This window comes from Armigeres subalbatus, chromosome 1, assembly GCF_024139115.2.
Source record: "Armigeres subalbatus isolate Guangzhou_Male chromosome 1, GZ_Asu_2, whole genome shotgun sequence".
In the NCBI taxonomy this organism is placed as follows: Eukaryota; Metazoa; Arthropoda; class Insecta; order Diptera; family Culicidae; genus Armigeres; species Armigeres subalbatus.
The window spans coordinates 125,673,532-125,691,498 of record NC_085139.1 but is presented as its reverse complement, the minus strand read 5'-3'; the positions used below and the strand labels follow the sequence as shown (position 1 = coordinate 125,691,498).

Here is a 17,967-nt window from a genome sequence, read left to right as displayed (position 1 = left end):
CAAATCGTTTACAATTACACATGAAAATAGTTGGTCAGAATACCTACCAAACTGATGCAGTGCTGCTAGTTTATCTTTTTTAATTACTACAAAAAATCGAAAACGTACTCTTACCCCACGCGCACTCTTGCCCCACTCTACTCTACAGGGTGTCTGCAAATTATACGAACAACAAATTACATATTACAAAACCAACATGCCGGGTATATATTTTTACATATTCTGAATCCTTTTCAGTTCAAATGGACATATAAACACCGCATTTGTGTAAAAATTAGCTTACTGCGATGCAGTTTGCTGCGTGACATAAAATAATGATCACCGTTCAAAATATGAAGGTAATTAATGATCCTACGAGGCTGCCCAAAACACGGACTAAGTTCGGTTTATTCGACTTGCGTTGTACTGATAACAATAACTTAATCGAATAAACTGTGAGACATTGTCCAACGCATTCGCCTGCAGCTACAATGAATGATAAAGTTCTGTAAATCGATGGAGTAACATCAATTTGCTTCAAAAATCTATGTTCAACTATATGTCTAGCCGTCTACACACGAATAACAATAGTGCAGAGAACTTATCAACAAATTATTTGAAATATAAAACGAATGAAGTTCAGGAAAATCTACCTACCTAATACAAAAATAAAAGAATTCCGCGAATGGCTTTGCTGAGCATTAATTTTCCATTCATAGTAAAAGATGAAATCAAATCTCTTGCTTTTTCAAGAATTAGTTAATGAACTTAGCATGCCCACTGCCCTGGTTTATTCGCTCCCACAGCTAAAACTTAAAAATGAACCAGTACCCGTTCCGATAATCTCGACTTAACTATACCTAGTGCAAGACTATAAGCAGGAACAGTCTTTGATTACACAAAACTCCCACACAAAAGCAAACAATGGGTACTGTTGGCGGCGGCGATGAGAGCATTTGAAAACATCAGTTTGTTTTAGTTAAAAATTGCATGTTCCTTTCCCAGACTAGCCAGAGACGACGGACCAGTCCGTCACCGACCGGTGGAAAAATGGAAACGTGCTACGGTTGATAGCAAAATGGGGAATGACTTCTGCTACCGACGACTTCACCACTGCTGCACTTTAGTGGCGAGAGGTTACTCGTACAGCCAACTGGGAATGGGTAACAAAAGTTGAAAACAATTATCAAATCTCTATGGGGATCCCGGACCAGGATGAAACATGACTGTGCGCTATTTTATTCCAACGTTGCCTTCCGAAAACACGAACCGGAAGTGGAACTACTGTTGACTAATCTAGTAGATTGGCTTTTTTCTATTGATGACCCAATTTTGGTTGCTGACCAAAATATGCTTTTTGCGGAGTTTAGGTAAGTCAAAAAGCAGTTTGTGACAATAAAAATTATAAAGCTGAATTCGATTCTTATGGAACAAATTTGACAAAAAAAGAAAAAAAAAAAAGAAACTTTAATACAAACCAAGTAGGACATATTGTATTGATATACGGTTGATTGTGTTCGAAATATATCCGTTTAAAAAATTTGCACAATGGGTAAAAAAAGCTATTAAGAAGTAGATCCTTATTCAAAGATAGAATTTTTACAAACATTACAAAAAGAGGTCTCCATGAAGGTTATTTCGTCGTCGCTGGGTTACATTGACATAACACTGAGCATGAGAGCGGATCAAGTTGTTTTTCATATTACCTATTCCATGCTCCTAACTGGACAAGGGAAAAAAATATACACACGCACATATTGAAATTTTCCGATAATTGAGTGTAATCAAGTATGAATGCAAATCATTGGAAAAGTTTCTCTCTCCACCTGTACCTATACTCTTCCTCAGCCAGAGTTTTTCATTCAATATATAACTGGAAAATAGATCATTTGCAGTGAATGTAAAACTGCTCTATTTACAATGACGACTCGTTTATCCTCTTTTGTTCATGTCAGGCTAAATTCAACTCGCAACAAGTGATTGTCCAAACTAAAAACAATAGGGCAGTTCTCGGTGCCTCGCCGGTTAATGATAATCAACTGGTCGTCGATTAGTAGACTAGAATGCAATCATGTGATCGATTACAGGTCTGCTTTTGAAACATGCAAATAATTACAATTTCGAAAGTTCACTGCAAACATCTCATCACATTTGTAGCAGCTGAAATGGAATGCAATATTGCCTTTGTTCTCTGCAGAAAGGGACAAAAACCAAATCGATAGCTTCCTCTCCGCTGCTTGTTTGTTCGCATTTCTCAGAAAAAATGACATCGCTTGGTCATTAGTTGTACCAGGAATACAATCAATAAGTAAGTTATCAAATTCCTCATCAGGTGGAGTTTTAAATTAAGTCATCGACAGTATGAACAAAAAAGGAAATTTGAGAATCTACAACAGTCTATCCCATTTACAATTTTCGAATTTTTGAATTTTCGAATTTTTGAATTTTCGAATTTTTGAATTTTAGAATTTTTGAATTTTAAAATTTTCAAATTTTCAAATTTTGGAATTTTGGAATTTTGGAATTTTAGAACTTTTGAATTGTAGAATTTTAGAATTTTAGAATTTTAGAATTTTAGAATTTTAGAATTTTAGAATTTTAGAATTTTAGAATTTTAGAATTTTAGAATTTTAGAATTTTAGAATTTTAGAATTTTAAATTTTACAATTTTAAATTTTAGATTTTTAGAATTTTAGAATTTTAGAATTTTAAATTTTAAAATTTTAGAATTTTAAATTTTAAATTTTAGAATTTTAGAATTTTAGAATTTTAGAATTTTAAATTTTAGAATTTTAAATTTTAGAATTTTAGAATTTTAGAATTTTAGAATTTTAGAATTTTAGAATTTTAAATTTTAGAATTTTAGAATTTTAAATTTTAGAATTTTAGAATTTTAGAATTTTAGAATTTTAAATTTCAGAATTTGAAATTTCAGAATGTCAGTATTTTAGAAGTTTAGAATTTTTGAATTGAAGAGTTTTATAATTATAGAATTTTAGAGTTTTAGATTTTTAGAATTTTAGAATTTTAGAATTTTAGAATTTTAGAATTTTACGAATTACGAATTTTCAAATTTACGAATTTTTGAACTCTCGAATTTTCAAATTTACGAATTTACAAATTTTTGAACTCTCGAATTTTTGAATTTTCGAATTTTCGAATTTAAGAATTTTAGAGTTTTAGAATTTTAGAATCTTAGAATTTTAGAACTTTAGAATTTTAGATTTTAAGAATTTTAGAATTTTAGAATTTTAAAATTTTAGAATTTTAGATTTTTAAAATTGTGGAATTTTGAAATTTTGAAATTTTAGAATTTAAGAATTTTAAAATTTTATAGTTTTAGAATTCTAGGGTTTTAGAATTTTAAAATTTTTGAATTTTAAATTTTAAATTTTAAATTTTAAATTTTAAATTTTAAATTTTAGAATTTTAAATTTTAGAATTTTAGAATTTTAGAATTTTAAATTTTAGAATTTTAAATTTTAAATTTTAAATTTTAGAATTTTAGAATTTTAGAATTTTAAATTTTAAATTTTAGAATTTTAGAATTTTAGAATTTTAGAATTTTAAATTTTAGAATTTTAAATTTTAGAATTTTAGAATTTTAAATTTAAATTTTAGAATTTTAGAATTTTAAATTTTAGAATTTTAAATTTTAGAAATTTAAATTTTAGAACTTTAGAATTTTAGAATTTTAGAATTTTAAATTTTAAATTTTAGAATTTTAGAATTTTAGAATTTTAGAATTTTAAATTTTAGAATTTTAAATTTTAAATTTTAAATTTTAAATTTTAAATTTTAGAATTTTAGAATTTTAAATTTTAGAATTTTAGAATTTTAGAATTTTAAATTTTAGAATTTTTAAATTTTAGAATTTTAAATTTTAAATTTTAGAATTTTAGAATTTTAGAATTTTAGAATTTTAAATTTTAGAATTTTAGAATTTTAAATTTTAGAATTTTAGAATTTTAAATTTTAAATTTTAGAATTTTAAATTTTAAATTTTAGAATTTTAGAATTTTAAATTTTAGAATTTTAGAATTTTAGAATTTTAAATTTTAAATTTTAGAATTTTAAATTTTAGAATTTTAGAATTTTTAGAATTTTAGAATTTTAGAATTTTTTAAATTTTAGAATTTTAGAGATTTTAGAATTTTTAGAATTTTAGAATTTTAAATTTTAGAATTTTAGAATTTTAGAATTTTAAATTTTAGAATTTTAAATTTTAGAATTTTAGAATTTTTAAATTTTAGAATTTTAAATTTTAAATTTTAGAATTTTAAATTTTAGAATTTTAGAATTTTAGAATTTTAAATTTTAAATTTTAAATTTTAGAATTTTAAATTTTAAATTTTAGAATTTTAGAATTTTAGAATTTTAAATTTTAGAATTTTAAATTTTAGAATTTTAAATTTTAAATTTTAAATTTTAGAATTTTAAATTTTAGAATTTTAAATTTTAGAATTTTAGAATTTTAGAATTTTAGAATTTTAAATTTTAAATTTTAAATTTTAGAATTTTAAATTTTAGAATTTTAGAATTTTAAATTTTAAATTTTAAATTTTAGAATTTTAAATTTTAGAATTTTAGAATTTTAAATTTTAGAATTTTAGAATTTTAGAATTTTAAATTTTAGAATTTTTAGAATTTTAGAATTTTAGAATTTTAAATTTTAGAATTTTAGAATTTTAGAATTTTAAATTTTAAATTTTAATTTTAAATTTTAGAATTTTAGAATTTTAAATTTTAGAATTTTAAATTTTAAATTTTAGAATTTTAAATTTTAAATTTTAGAATTTTAGAATTTTAAATTTTAAATTTTAAATTTTAGAATTTTAGAATTTTAAATTTTAAATTTTAGAATTTTAGAATTTTAAATTTTAGAATTTTAGAATTTTAGAATTTTAGAATTTTAAATTTTAGAATTTTAGAATTTTAAATTTTAATTTTAAATTTTAGAATTTTAAATTTTAGAATTTTAGAATTTTAGAATTTTAAATTTTAAATTTTAGAATTTTAAATTTTAGAATTTTAGAATTTTAAATTTTAGAATTTTAGAATTTTAAATTTTTAAATTTTAGAATTTTAAATTTTAGAATTTTAAATTTTAAATTTTAAATTTTAAATTTTAGAATTTTAGAATTTTAAATTTTAAATTTTAGAATTTTAGAATTTTAAATTTTAAATTTTAAATTTTAAATTTTAGAATTTTAAATTTTAAATTTTAAATTTTAAATTTTAGAATTTTAGAATTTTAAATTTTAAATTTTAGAATTTTAGATTTTAGAATTTTAGAATTTTAGAATTTTAAATTTTAGAATTTTAGAATTTTAGAATTTTAGAATTTTAAATTTTAAATTTTAAATTTTAGAATTTTAAATTTTAGAATTTTAGAATTTTAAATTTTAAATTTTAGAATTTTAAATTTTAGAATTTTAAATTTTAAATTTTAGAATTTTAGAATTTTAGAATTTTAGAATTTTAGAATTTTAAATTTTAAATTTTAGAATTTTAAATTTTAAATTTTAGAATTTTAGAATTTTAAATTTTAAATTTTAAATTTTAAATTTTAGAATTTTAAATTTTAGAATTTTAAATTTTAGAATTTTAAATTTTAGAATTTTAAATTTTAGAATTTTAAATTTTAAATTTTAGAATTTTAAATTTTAGAATTTTAAATTTTAAATTTAGAATTTTAAATTTTAAATTTTAGAATTTTAGAATTTTAAATTTTAAATTTTAAATTTTAAATTTTAGAATTTTAAATTTTAAATTTTAAATTTTAAATTTTAAATTTTAAATTTAGAATTTAGAATTTTAAATTTTAAATTTTAGAATTTTAGAATTTTAGAATTTTAAATTTAAATTTTAGAATTTTAGAATTTAAATTTAGAATTTTAAATTTTAGAATTTTAAATTTTAGAATTTTAAATTTTAGAATTTTTAGAATTTTAGAATTTTAGAATTTTAAATTTTAAATTTTAGAATTTTAAATTTTAGAATTTTAAATTTTAGAATTTTAAATTTTAAATTTTAAATTTTAGAATTTTAGAATTTTAGAATTTTAGAATTTAAATTTTAAATTTTAAATTTTAGAATTTTAAATTTTAAATTTTTAAATTTTAGAATTTTAAATTTTAGAATTTTAGAATTTAGAATTTTAGAATTTTAAATTTTAAATTTTAGAATTTTAGAATTTTAGAATTTTAAATTTTAGAATTTTAGAATTTTAAATTTTAAATTTTAGAATTTTAAATTTTAAATTTTAGAATTTTAGAATTTTAAATTTTAAATTTAAATTTTAGAATTTTAGAATTTTAGAATTTTAGAATTTTAGAATTTTAAATTTTAAATTTTAGAATTTTAGAATTTTAAATTTTAAATTTTAGAATTTTAGAATTTTAGAATTTTAGAATTTTAAATTTTAGAATTTTAAATTTTAGAATTTTAAATTTTAAATTTTAAATTTTAGAATTTTAAATTTTAGAATTTTAAATTTTAAATTTTAGAATTTTAAATTTTAGAATTTTAAATTTTAAATTTTAGAATTTTAGAATTTTAAATTTTAAATTTTAGAATTTTGGAATTTTAAATTTTGGAATTTTAAATTTTAAATTTTAGAATTTTAGAATTTTAGAATTTAGAATTTTAGAATTTTAGAATTTTTAGAATTTTAGAATTTTAGAATTTTAAATTTTAGAATTTTAGAATTTTAAAATTTTAGAATCTTAAATTTTAGAATTTTAAATTTTAAATTTTAAATTTTAAATTTTAGAATTTTAAATTTTAGAATTTTAGAATTTTAGAATTTTAGAATTTTAGAATTTTAAATTTTAGAATTTAAAATTTTAGAATTTTAAATTTTAAATTTTAGAATTTTAAATTTTAGAATTTTAGAATTTTGGAATTTTAAATTTTGGAATTTTAAATTTTAGAATTTTAAATTTTAAATTTAAAATTTTAGAATTTTAAATTTTAGAATTTTGAATTTTAAATTTTAAAATTTTAGAATTTTAAATTTTAAATTTTAGAATTTTAGAATTTTAGAATTTTAAATTTTAAATTTTAGAATTTTAGTATTTTAGAATTTTAAATTTTAGAATTTTAGAATTTTAAATTTTAGAATTTTAAATTTTAGAATTTTAGAATTTTAGAATTTTGGAATTTTAGATTTTAAATTTTAGAATTTTAAATTTTAGAATTTTAGAATTTAAAATTTTAAATTTTAAATTTTAGAATTTTAGAATTTTAGAATTTTAAATTTTAGAATTTTAAATTTTAAATTTTAGAATTTTAAATTTTAGAACTTTAGAATTTTAGAATTTTAGAATTTTAGAATTTTAAATTTTGGAATTTTAGAATTTTGGAATTTAGAATTTTAAATTTTAGAATTTTAGAATTTTAGAATTTTAAATTTAAATTTTAGAATTTTAGAATTTTAGAATTTTAGAATTTTAGAATTTTAGAATTTTAAATTTTAGAATTTTAAATTTTAGAATTTTAGAATTTTAGAATTTTAGAATTTTAAATTTTTAAATTTTAGAATTTTAAATTTTAGAATTTTAGAATTTTAAATTTTAGAATTTTAGAATTTTAGAATTTTGGAATTTTAGAATTTTGGAATTTTAGAATCTTAAATTTTAGAATTTTAAATTTTAGAATTTTAGAATTTTAAATTTTAGAATTTTAGAATTTTAGAATTTTAGAATTTTAAATTTTAGAATTTTAGAATTTTAGAATTTTAGAATTTTAGAATTTTAGAATTTTAGAATTTTAGAATTTTAGAATTTTAGAATTTTAGAATATTATTTTTTTAATATTAATTTTAGGCACTCCTAAATTTTGTCCGATTGAGCTGAAATTTTGCATGGGGTCATATTTTGGGGTAATGAAACTCGTTTTTTGAAATTCGATGACATTTTTTCCCTTGCATTCCATTGGCACCATTCAATGCTGTCAGCAGTCTGAATCCTTTCATTCTCATCCGTTTTGATCGTTTTTTGCGGAAGCCCTACCCTGTGCCCAACGTTCTCTGTTTTCTCTATTCAAAAGCATGTACAGGGGATGGACAAAATAATTAGGATAGGCAAATTTTGGGTAAAATTAGATGTGTTGTAACTATCTTAGTTATCATCCGATTTCGACAATTCAGGCATGCCCGAACTAGAAAATTAAAGCAGTTTGACGGTATGTCCATGGAACCGACTATGGCCACCGGATTCCGGAGATCTTCCGGGTTTTTCGGAGGTAGGTTCAAAACCGTAAATTTGAGGTGGATATTAGGAGAAGTTGTGGTTAAAAATTGAATAATATTAGTAACCACAAATGAAGTAGGGCTCTTGCTGATTGGAACCATATATTGAGATTTGGAATCGGACCAGAATCAAGTGAGATATGGCCATTTCTTTAAAATCGGTTCCGATCGATACTTATCAAAGGGGTCAGGCCACAACTTCATTTGAATCTCGCTTTTTGATAGATCGGCCACTATGATTTTATTCTAGAAGTGCTCCAATGTGTCCAGAATAAAAAACCAATTGAATAAACGGATCCTGGAGTCGCTGGGATGTCCCAGGGAACCTGTGAATCAGGACATTTAAGTTTTAACACCAAAATCAGTCATTCGACGGCTCTTTTTCATGGTTTTCGATCAGGAAGCGAAGTATGAATAGAAAATGGTCCGATGACGGCTCTGACCGCTTCCAGGATCTACGGATTGGCCCCAGGGAACCTGTTGAAGGGACATTTTAGTTTTACCACCAAAACCGGTCGTTTGGCGGCTCTTTTTCATGGTTTTCGATCAGGAAGCAAAGTATGAATATGAAATGGTCAATTTACGGTTCTGACCGATTCCAGGATCTACGGATTGGCCCCGAGGAATCTGGGGAAGGGGACATTTTAGTTTTAGCACAAAAACCAGCCATTCGACAGCTCTTCATTCATGGTTATCGATCAGGAAGCGAAGTACGAAAATAAAAAGGATCATTGACGGCTCTGACCGCTTCCAGGACCCAAGGATTGCCTCCGGGGAACCTGTGGAATGGGACATTTTAGTTTTACCACTAAAACCGGTCGTTCGACGGCTCTTTTTCCATGGTTTTCGATCAGGAAGCGAAGTATGAATATAAAATGGTCCATTGACGGCTCTAACCGATTCCAGGATCTACGGATTGGCCCCGAGGAACCTGTGGAAGGGGACATTTTAGTTTTACCACCAAAACCGGTCGTTCGACGGCTCTTTTTTCATGGTTTTCGATCAGGAAGCGAAGTATGAATATAAAATCACAGACAAACAGACGTAACTCTTCATACAAACTGTTTGAAACATTATCGTCATTCGCTTTTCGGAAAACACTACTGCCATCTGTTATCAGAATCGCGAAAAACACAGCAGGCCATGATTATTTACCATTTGACGTTTGCTCCTAACGCATACATCTACATCAATCATCATCATCATCATCATCAACACAGAAAACATTCAGCAGCATATACACTAATCAAATGTCAAAGCGATTGAACACTAGCGCCTCTCTTGGCACAATCGCGTAGCACAGATGTATTTCAAATCAACCGTTGTACACGTGTACGATGTTGAAATGAGAAGTGTTACGTCTGTTTGTCTGTGATAAAATGGTCCATTGACAGCTTTAACCGCTTCCAGGACCTACTGGTTGCCGCCGAGGAACCTGTGGAAGGGGACATTTTAGTTTTTACACCAAAATCAATCATTCGACAGCTCTTCTTTAATATAAGCAAAGCATTAATATAAAATTGACCATTGATGACTCTCAGGCCGCTCTCAGGACCTACAGATTCCCGCCGGAAAATCAGTGGAAAGGAACATTTAAGTTGCAGCACCAAAACCTTTATCTCGACGGCTTTTTTTTCGTGATTTTTGATCAGAAAGCGAAGTATGAGTATAAATTGGACCATTAATGGATCTAACCGCTTCCTGGACTTACGGTTCCCCGGGGGCGGAACTGTGGAAAGGGACATTTTAGTTTTAGCACAAAAACCAATCATTGGACGGCTCTTTTTTCATGGATTTCAATCAGAATGTGAAGTATGAACAAGAAATGGACCATTGACGGCTCTGACAGTTTTCTGGACCTACGAATAGCTCACAAGGAACCTGCCTACTTCATACTTCGCTTCCTGATCCAAAGCCATGAAAACAGAGCCGTTGTATGATTAGTTTTGGTGCTAACACTAAAATGTCCCCTTCCACAGGTTTCCTGGGCCAATCTGTAGGTCCAGAAAGCGGTCAGAGCCCTCAATGGTCCCTTTTATATTCATTTCTCGATTCCTAATCGAAACCACTAGAAAAGAGACGCCGAATGACTGGTTATGATGCTTAAAATAAAATGTACCCTTACACAGATTCTCCAGGAGCAATCCGTGGGTCTTGGAAGCGGTTAGAGCCTTCAATGAACCATTTTATATTCATACTTCGCTTCCTGATCAAAAATCGAATGACTGGTTTTAGTCCTAAAACTAAAATGTCCTCATTCACAGAATCCTCGAAGGCAATCAGTAGGTCCTGGAAGCGGTCAGAGCCGTCAATGGTCATTTAATTAATTTTTATTTAATTCATATTTCGCTTCCTGGTCGAAATCCATGAAAAAAGAGCCTTCGAATGACTGGGTTTGATGCTTAAACTAAAATGTCCCCTTTAACAGGTTCCCCGGGGTCCAATCCGTAGGTCCTGGAAGAGGTCAGAGCCGACAATGGACCATTTTATATTCATACTTTGCTTTCTGATCGAAAACCATGAAAAAAGAGCCGTCGAATGACTGGTTTTGGTGCTAAAAATTAAATGTCCTCTTCAACAGGTTCCTCGGAGGCAACCAGTACCCAGTCAACACAAGATCGTATATAATGTCACATAAGATGCTAGAGTGGAGATCATATAGGTATTTCCCCATACAATATGTACGCATCTCGCCTCCACTTTAGCATCTTATGTTGCGTCATATACGATTTCGTGTTGACTGGGTAGGTCCTGGAAGCAATCAGAGCCGTCAATGGACCACTTTATATTCATGATTCGCTTCCTGATCGAAAACCTTACCCGTAATGCTGAGTAGACACCTTTACGTGGTGTGTTACGGGGTAAGATCTTCCATGGTTACATTGCCAGCTACAGGCAAATCCTGACCCAACGATTACCTTCCTCATTATCCAACTCCGTGGTACTTATGAGGGTGTCGCTAAGTCGGTGGCCTCTCGTTAAGTAAGTACTACATCAACACTTCCTTCCTCTTCCTAGTTACGGTGAAGATGGGCGTGGCCAGGAGTAGTAATCCTCATGCTTTTGTTATTTTTGTTCAAGACTGGAATCAAGGACCCCCCTTCTTGATTTCTGATAGCATTCTAGATAAGGATCTCAAAAGTAAAACATGAGTATCACTAGTGGCCAACCTACGAATTACACTAACAATGCTAATGCTACTGCTAAAATAATTCGCTTCCTGATCGAAAACCATGAAAAAAGAGACGTCGAATGACGGGTTTTGGTGGTAAAACTAAAATTTACCCTTCCACAGGTTCCCCGGGGCCAATCCATAGGTCTTGAAAGCGGCCAGGGCCGTCAATGGATTATTTTATATTCATGCTTCGCTTCCTGATCGAAAACCATGAAAAAAGAGCTGTCGAATGACTGGTTTTGGTGGTAAAACTAAAATGTCCCCTTCCACAGGTTCCCCGGGGCCAATCCGTAGATCCTGGAAGCGGTCAGAACCGTGAATTGGCCATTTTATATTCAAACTTTGCTTCCTGATCGAAAACCATGAAAAAAGAGCCGTCGAACGACTGTTTTTTTTTGGTAAAACTAAAATGTCCCCTTCCACAGGTTCCCCGGGGCCAATCCGTAGATCCTGGAAACGGTCAGAGCCGTCAATGGACCATTTTATATTCATACTTCGCTTCCTGATCGAAAACCATGAAAAAAGAGCCGTCGAATGACTGGTTTTGGTGCTGAAACTTAAATGTCCCCCTCCACAGGTTCCCCGGGGACATCCCAGCGACTCCAGGATCCGTTTATTCAATTGGTTTTTCATTCTTGGCACATTAGAGGCCTTCTAGAATAAAATCATAGTCGATCATAAAATCGATCTATCAAAAAGCGAGATTCAAATGAAGTTGTGGCCTGACCCCTTTGATAAGTATCGATCGGAACCGATTTTAAAGAAATGGCCATATCTCACTTGATTCTGGTCCGATTCCAAATCTCAATATATGGTTCCAATCAACAAGAGCCCTACTTCATTTGTGGTTACTAATATTATTCAATTTTTAACTACAACTTCTCCTAATATCCACCTCAAATTTACGGTTTTGAACCTACCTCCGAAAAACCCGGAATATCTCCGGAATCCGGTGGCCATAGTCGGTTCCATGGACATACCGTCAAACTGCATTAATTTTTTAGTTCAGGCATGCCTGAATTGTCAAAATCGGATGATAACTAAGGTAGTTACAACACATCTAATTTTACCTAAAATTTGCCTATCCTAATTATTTTGTCCATCCCCTGTATAATTGTTGTAACAAGCTTTAGCATTTGTTCACCAATTTTAAATTAATTCCGGTATGAACCGCTTTCTGATCACAATCACTCGATTTGCATGAAAAAATGTATTTTTTTATGCTGAAGGAGTTGGGACCATCATTGAAATTTTACCTCCTCCTACAAATAATCTGGGATGTGCTTTCAGAGCAGCAAACTTTTGTATTAGCAAACAATTGTGAGACTGTGACTGACAGCAACCGTGGCAATTATTATAACTAACGTGACGACATATTTGTATTACATAGCGTCACCTCGATCAAGATTCATCTAAGTTTACGTCTTACTGAACTAAATCTCACAGCGTTCTGCGTAAATATTTGAGCTTACTTGATGTGATAAAATTGTACATGAAATAGAACATTGGATTGAGACAAATCAATGTTTTGGTCGTCGACAAACTATGTCTAATCAAGTTCAAATCTCAGGGGGGTCTCGTAGCGTAGTTGGCTACACGTTCGCCTTAAAAGCGGATGGTCATGGGTTCGATTCCCAGCCCCTCCACCAAATCCTCGTCAGTCGCCGGATGCGCAGCCCATACGGTAGCGTATTGAGGAACGCACCTTATCGTCACGGCTACCTGATGACGACTGACAACTTGTTCTTCTCGGAGGCATTCCTCCAACGTACCCGGATAAATGGCAACCCAACAATGCAACGATCGTTGGGATGCACGACATGGACAAACGGACTTAATGGACCCACGACGAGATGGACTGGCAAAGACAACAATAATGAGTAATGGAATGGAAATCTGAAAATAGATTCAGTGTGGATTCTGTACACCAGAATATCACAGTAGATCTTGGCACAGTAGCGGATAAGTAAAACAGAGTCCCTATCAAATAAAAGAAAGGAAAAAAAAATTTAAATCGCATAAAAATTTTATTTTGTTTAGGTACAACCAAAAAACAAATCCTACAATTGTTGTACTATATCTTGGCAGATACAAACGCAAAAAGGGGTACATAACAAATATTTAGTTTTGAGAAACATGGGTGTCAAGTTTTCCATTATTTTTCCGTTCCGTACTAATCGTATGGAATATCAAAAAATTACTAATTTTCTGTGAATTCTCCCATTTTTTACAAATAACGTACAAGCTATATCAACACATTGCCGCAAAGCTCTAAAACAACTAAGCATTTTTTGCTATAGTCAGCTCAAATTTGATCAAAATGTCACTCACAACCCTCTGCTTCTAACCCCCTCAATTCTGCAGGGATTTAATACAACAAATGTAAGCTTTTTATGTAGATACCGTCGTCGGGGGTGACAATGGGTCAAATGGGGGTGAGAATGGGTCACTGTTTCAACTATTTAGAATGCTTGTAGAATAGATTGAATGTATCTGAGGGCAAGAAGACTAAAATATAAGAGACCTTTTTGAACGATTTTGCTCTACGACCTCCAGACTGCCGGTGAGAGCGATGACCCATTCTCATCCCCCAGACCCATTGTCACCCCCGATGGCGGTACTGTACTAAAATAATGTAAAGTTTCAATACCATGGTTTTATCAGAATCTACCGAAATTGTATATGTCAAAGTTATATACATTTTCTGTTAGGTTTCTATGCAAAACTGTATTGAAATCTGCCATCTGCCGTTGAGTTGGGTGTAGCTACAATCAATAAAGTATGATTGTCATGTTACCAATGGAATCAATTAATTTCCAGTGTGCATAACATGGATCAAAACGGTACATACTTTACTTTAAAGCTGTTTACATGATTACATCCTATAAGTCTTCTACCAATTTCAACTGTGCCCAGAATATATCTCTCCTTAGTTCTTTAACCATCATCATCTAAATAATAATAATGAATGGTCCTTGTTAGACATCCAATGTGGTCCAAATTATGTTTGTAAATGTAACCCACTTACCGAAGTGCTAACAAACCATCAAAATTAAAAGTTTGTTATAACTTTTCTTTACAGTTTACCGAGAATTTATAATAACTGGAATGAACTTCATGGGCAGTTGCAACTACTCGTATTAATTTGCAAACATTCACAACCCGGTCCTCCCACAAGGACAAACATCCCGCCCCGCCATGACTGACCTCCTATCGCCACCGCCGTCATCGTCGCAACCGCACTACTGGCAGACGCGATACTTCCTCTACATGGAATTGCCATCGTCAATCGTATCATCCAGTTCCGACAACGGAGAGCTGCCCTCCCATGAAACGGATAAAATGCTCTCAGCCTGGGACCTGTCGACGGCGGTGCCGATGTCGGAGAATATGCTATCAGATGCCGAGCAGACGCAATTGCTACTGTACGACATCCTAATCCCGTTGCTGGGCTCGTTGATAATCGTGATGAACGCGGCCGTCGTTACGTCCAGTTTGTTGCTTCTACGAAAAGGTAAGTGGCGTGCAGGAGAACTTTGCATAAACCGCCTGATGGGTGGGAGTGACAAACGAGTGTTGGATGCTAAGTTGTTCTTAGACCAAACGATGAGTCAGTACCCGGCTCCTTGCAGTTAGAGTGGATAGCTGGATAGGTACCGTGGAGAGTGACGTTGGAATGCACATTCTGCAATTTTGTTGCTACATCCGACATCTAGAAAGTGGTCGTTAGTGTGCTTCAGAGCAAGTCGGGCAGCTACAGAAAACTATTTGGACGTCAATTTCCAACTGGTACGGCTGTCTGGATAAGTTTTAGACACGTTCATCCTGGCAGCACAATAAGGAATGATAATTTCAACATCAGGTTTTCAGTTTGAACTATTCCGGAGAATCAGGCAGGTAGAAAGTGGTCTAAAATACAATATCTGGAATGACTTGTCAAAAATGTAGATAAATATCCAAAATAGTAGAATAGAAGCTAGTGATCCTTTTTTGGAAAATAATCATTTTGTACCTAAGTAAATCTGATTCACTAGTTATTTTCATCAATATTTTTTAGGTGACAATAATCTATAATGAATTCAAAGGGACTGAAGAGTAATAAAATAATTGTATTTGAATGTACATTATTTCATTAGTCACACCTGTATGATATCTCACGGTAGAGAAAAAGGGTAAAAATAAAAAGACCAAAAGTCTGATAATGCCCCCTTCGCCTCCAACAAGCTTCATTTTTCCCAGATCGCTTGTTAGTCAGATTTCATAAGACTAAAATGTCACACTCAATTATTTAAAAAAAAGCTATACCTTTTCTTTTTGCCACTCACGTTGTTGAATGTGTGTCAAAACACGGAACCTGCCAGAAGTTATCTCTTCCGAAATAATTTCTGTCAGCTGCCATTCCGCTGCTCAGATCGCGAAAATCCATTAACATAAAGATGCATTCCGAAAAAAAAAGTCATATTCGCGATTCCAGCTAGACTTTTACAAACACACAGATGCATTCCTGCCAGCGGTATCAGAGCCAGCAGCAGAAGAAGGATGATTCCCGTTTTGCATTTTGTTCGCATGCATGCATCCTGCCAAATACATATTCATGTGCCAGTGCGCTAGACTGGATCGGAACCTCCGGAATCAGATTCATGCATTAATGCTAAACTGAACACCTTGGGTAAACATCCATTCCGGACATAAAAAAGTTTAAATAGTTTCAATGTTTCCACTAAACGTGAATATCAAATATAGAAAAAGACTACATCTCTCGAATGATAAAGACATTTTGAACAAAAGCTTATAAATTTTAAACATGTGTGAGAATTGGAGAAAATGTCATTGTCACAAGTACAAATTATAAACTGAGGACCGACATATTAAAACCAGCCCGCAGAGCCAGGAATCAAAGAGGAATCCTGTCCGGTTCCAGGAGGCATCCGTCCAGAGTCAAGAAGAAATACCTTCTAGATTCCAAAGGAAATCCCTTAAAGTTAACGATTTCAGGATAAATCCTTTCCGGATTCCAGGAAGAATCTCATCAAGGTTCCAGGAGGAATCCCTTCTGGATTTCAGGACAAATCCCTTCCGTATTCCAGGACGAATCCTTTCCATATTTCCTTCCGGATGCCAAGAGCAATCCAAATATCATAAGCTATCTTGAACGGATTCCGAAGGCAATCCTGCTCGGATTCCGAAGGCAATCCTGCTCGGATTCCGAAGGGAATCCTGCTCGGATTCCGAAGGGAATCCTGCTCGGATTCCGAAGGGAATCCTGCTCGGATTCCGAAGGGAATCCTGCTCGGATTCCGAAGGGAATCCTGCTCGAGATTCGAAGGAATCCTGCTCCAGATTCGAAGGAATCCTGCTCAGATTCGAAGGAATCCTGCTCGGATTCGAAGGGAATCCTGCTCCAGATTCGAAGGAATCCTGCTCGGATTCGAAGGGAATCCTGCTCGATTCCGAAGGAATCCTGCTCGGATTCCGAAGGAATCCTGCTCAGATTCGAAGGAATCCTGCTCAGATTCGAAGGAATCCTGCTCGGATTCGAAGGAATCCTGCTCCAGATTCGAAGGGAATCCTGCTCGATTCGAAGGAATCCTGCTCCAGATTCGAAGGAATCCTGCTCGGATTCGAAGGAATCCTGCTCCAGATTCGAAGGAATCCTGCTCGGATTCGAAGGAATCCTGCTCAGATTCGAAGGAATCCTGCTCGGATTCCGAAGGAATCCTGCTCCAGATTCCGAAGGGAATCCTGCTCCGGATTCCGAGGAATCCTGCTCGATTCCGAAGGGAATCCTGCTCGGATTCAGAGGAATCCTGCTCCAGATTCGAAGGGAATCCTGCTCCAGTTCGAAGGAATCCTGCTCGGATTCGAAGGAATCCTGCTCCAGATTCGAAGGGAATCCTGCTCAGATTCGAAGAATCCTGCTCAGATTCCGAAGGGAATCCTGCTCAGATTCCGAAGGAATCCTGCTCGGATTCGAAGGAATCCTGCTCCAGATTCCGAAGGAATCCTGCTCCAGATTCGAAGGAATCCTGCTCTCCAGATTCGAAGGAATCCTGCTCCAGATTCCGAAGGAATCCTGCTCGGATTCGAAGGAATCCTGCTCGGATTCCGAAGGAATCCTGCTCCAGATTCCGAAGGAATCCTGCTCGGATTCCGAAGGAATCCTGCTCGGATTCGAAGGAATCCTGCTCCAGATTCGAAGGGAATCCTGCTCCAGATTCGAAGGGAATCCTGCTCGGATTCGAAGGAATCCTGCTCGGATTCCGAAGGAATCCTGCTCGGATTCGAAGGAATCCTGCTCCAGATTCGAAGGGAATCCTGCTCCGGATTCGAAGGAATCCTGCTCGGATTCCGAAGGAATCCTGCTCCAGATTCGAAGGAATCCTGCTCGGATTCGAAAGGAATCCTGCTCCAGATTCGAAGGAATCCTGCTCCAGATTCGAAGGAATCCTGCTCGGATTCGAAGGAATCCTGCTCCAGTTCCGAAGGAATCCTGCTCCAGATTCGAAGGGAATCCTGCTCCAGATTCCGAAGGAATCCTGCTCAGATTCGAAGGGAATCC

General features: G+C 31.7%; 2 protein-coding genes across 3 annotated transcripts in view; one reads left to right on the top strand and one right to left on the bottom strand.

The window, feature by feature from the left end:
* LOC134206085 (putative uncharacterized protein DDB_G0274535) overlaps window positions 1-17,967 on the bottom strand; it is a 240,909-nt gene that overhangs the window by 39,694 nt on the left and 183,248 nt on the right. The gene's annotated exons all lie outside the window — the stretch shown is intronic.
* LOC134206080 (glucose-dependent insulinotropic receptor-like) overlaps window positions 1-17,967 on the top strand; it is a 55,348-nt gene that overhangs the window by 22,135 nt on the left and 15,246 nt on the right. The window contains 1 exon segment of the mRNA XM_062681778.1: window positions 14,491-14,922. Within this exon segment, the coding sequence (XP_062537762.1) occupies window positions 14,607-14,922 (316 nt within the window). The 5' untranslated portion in view covers window positions 14,491-14,606.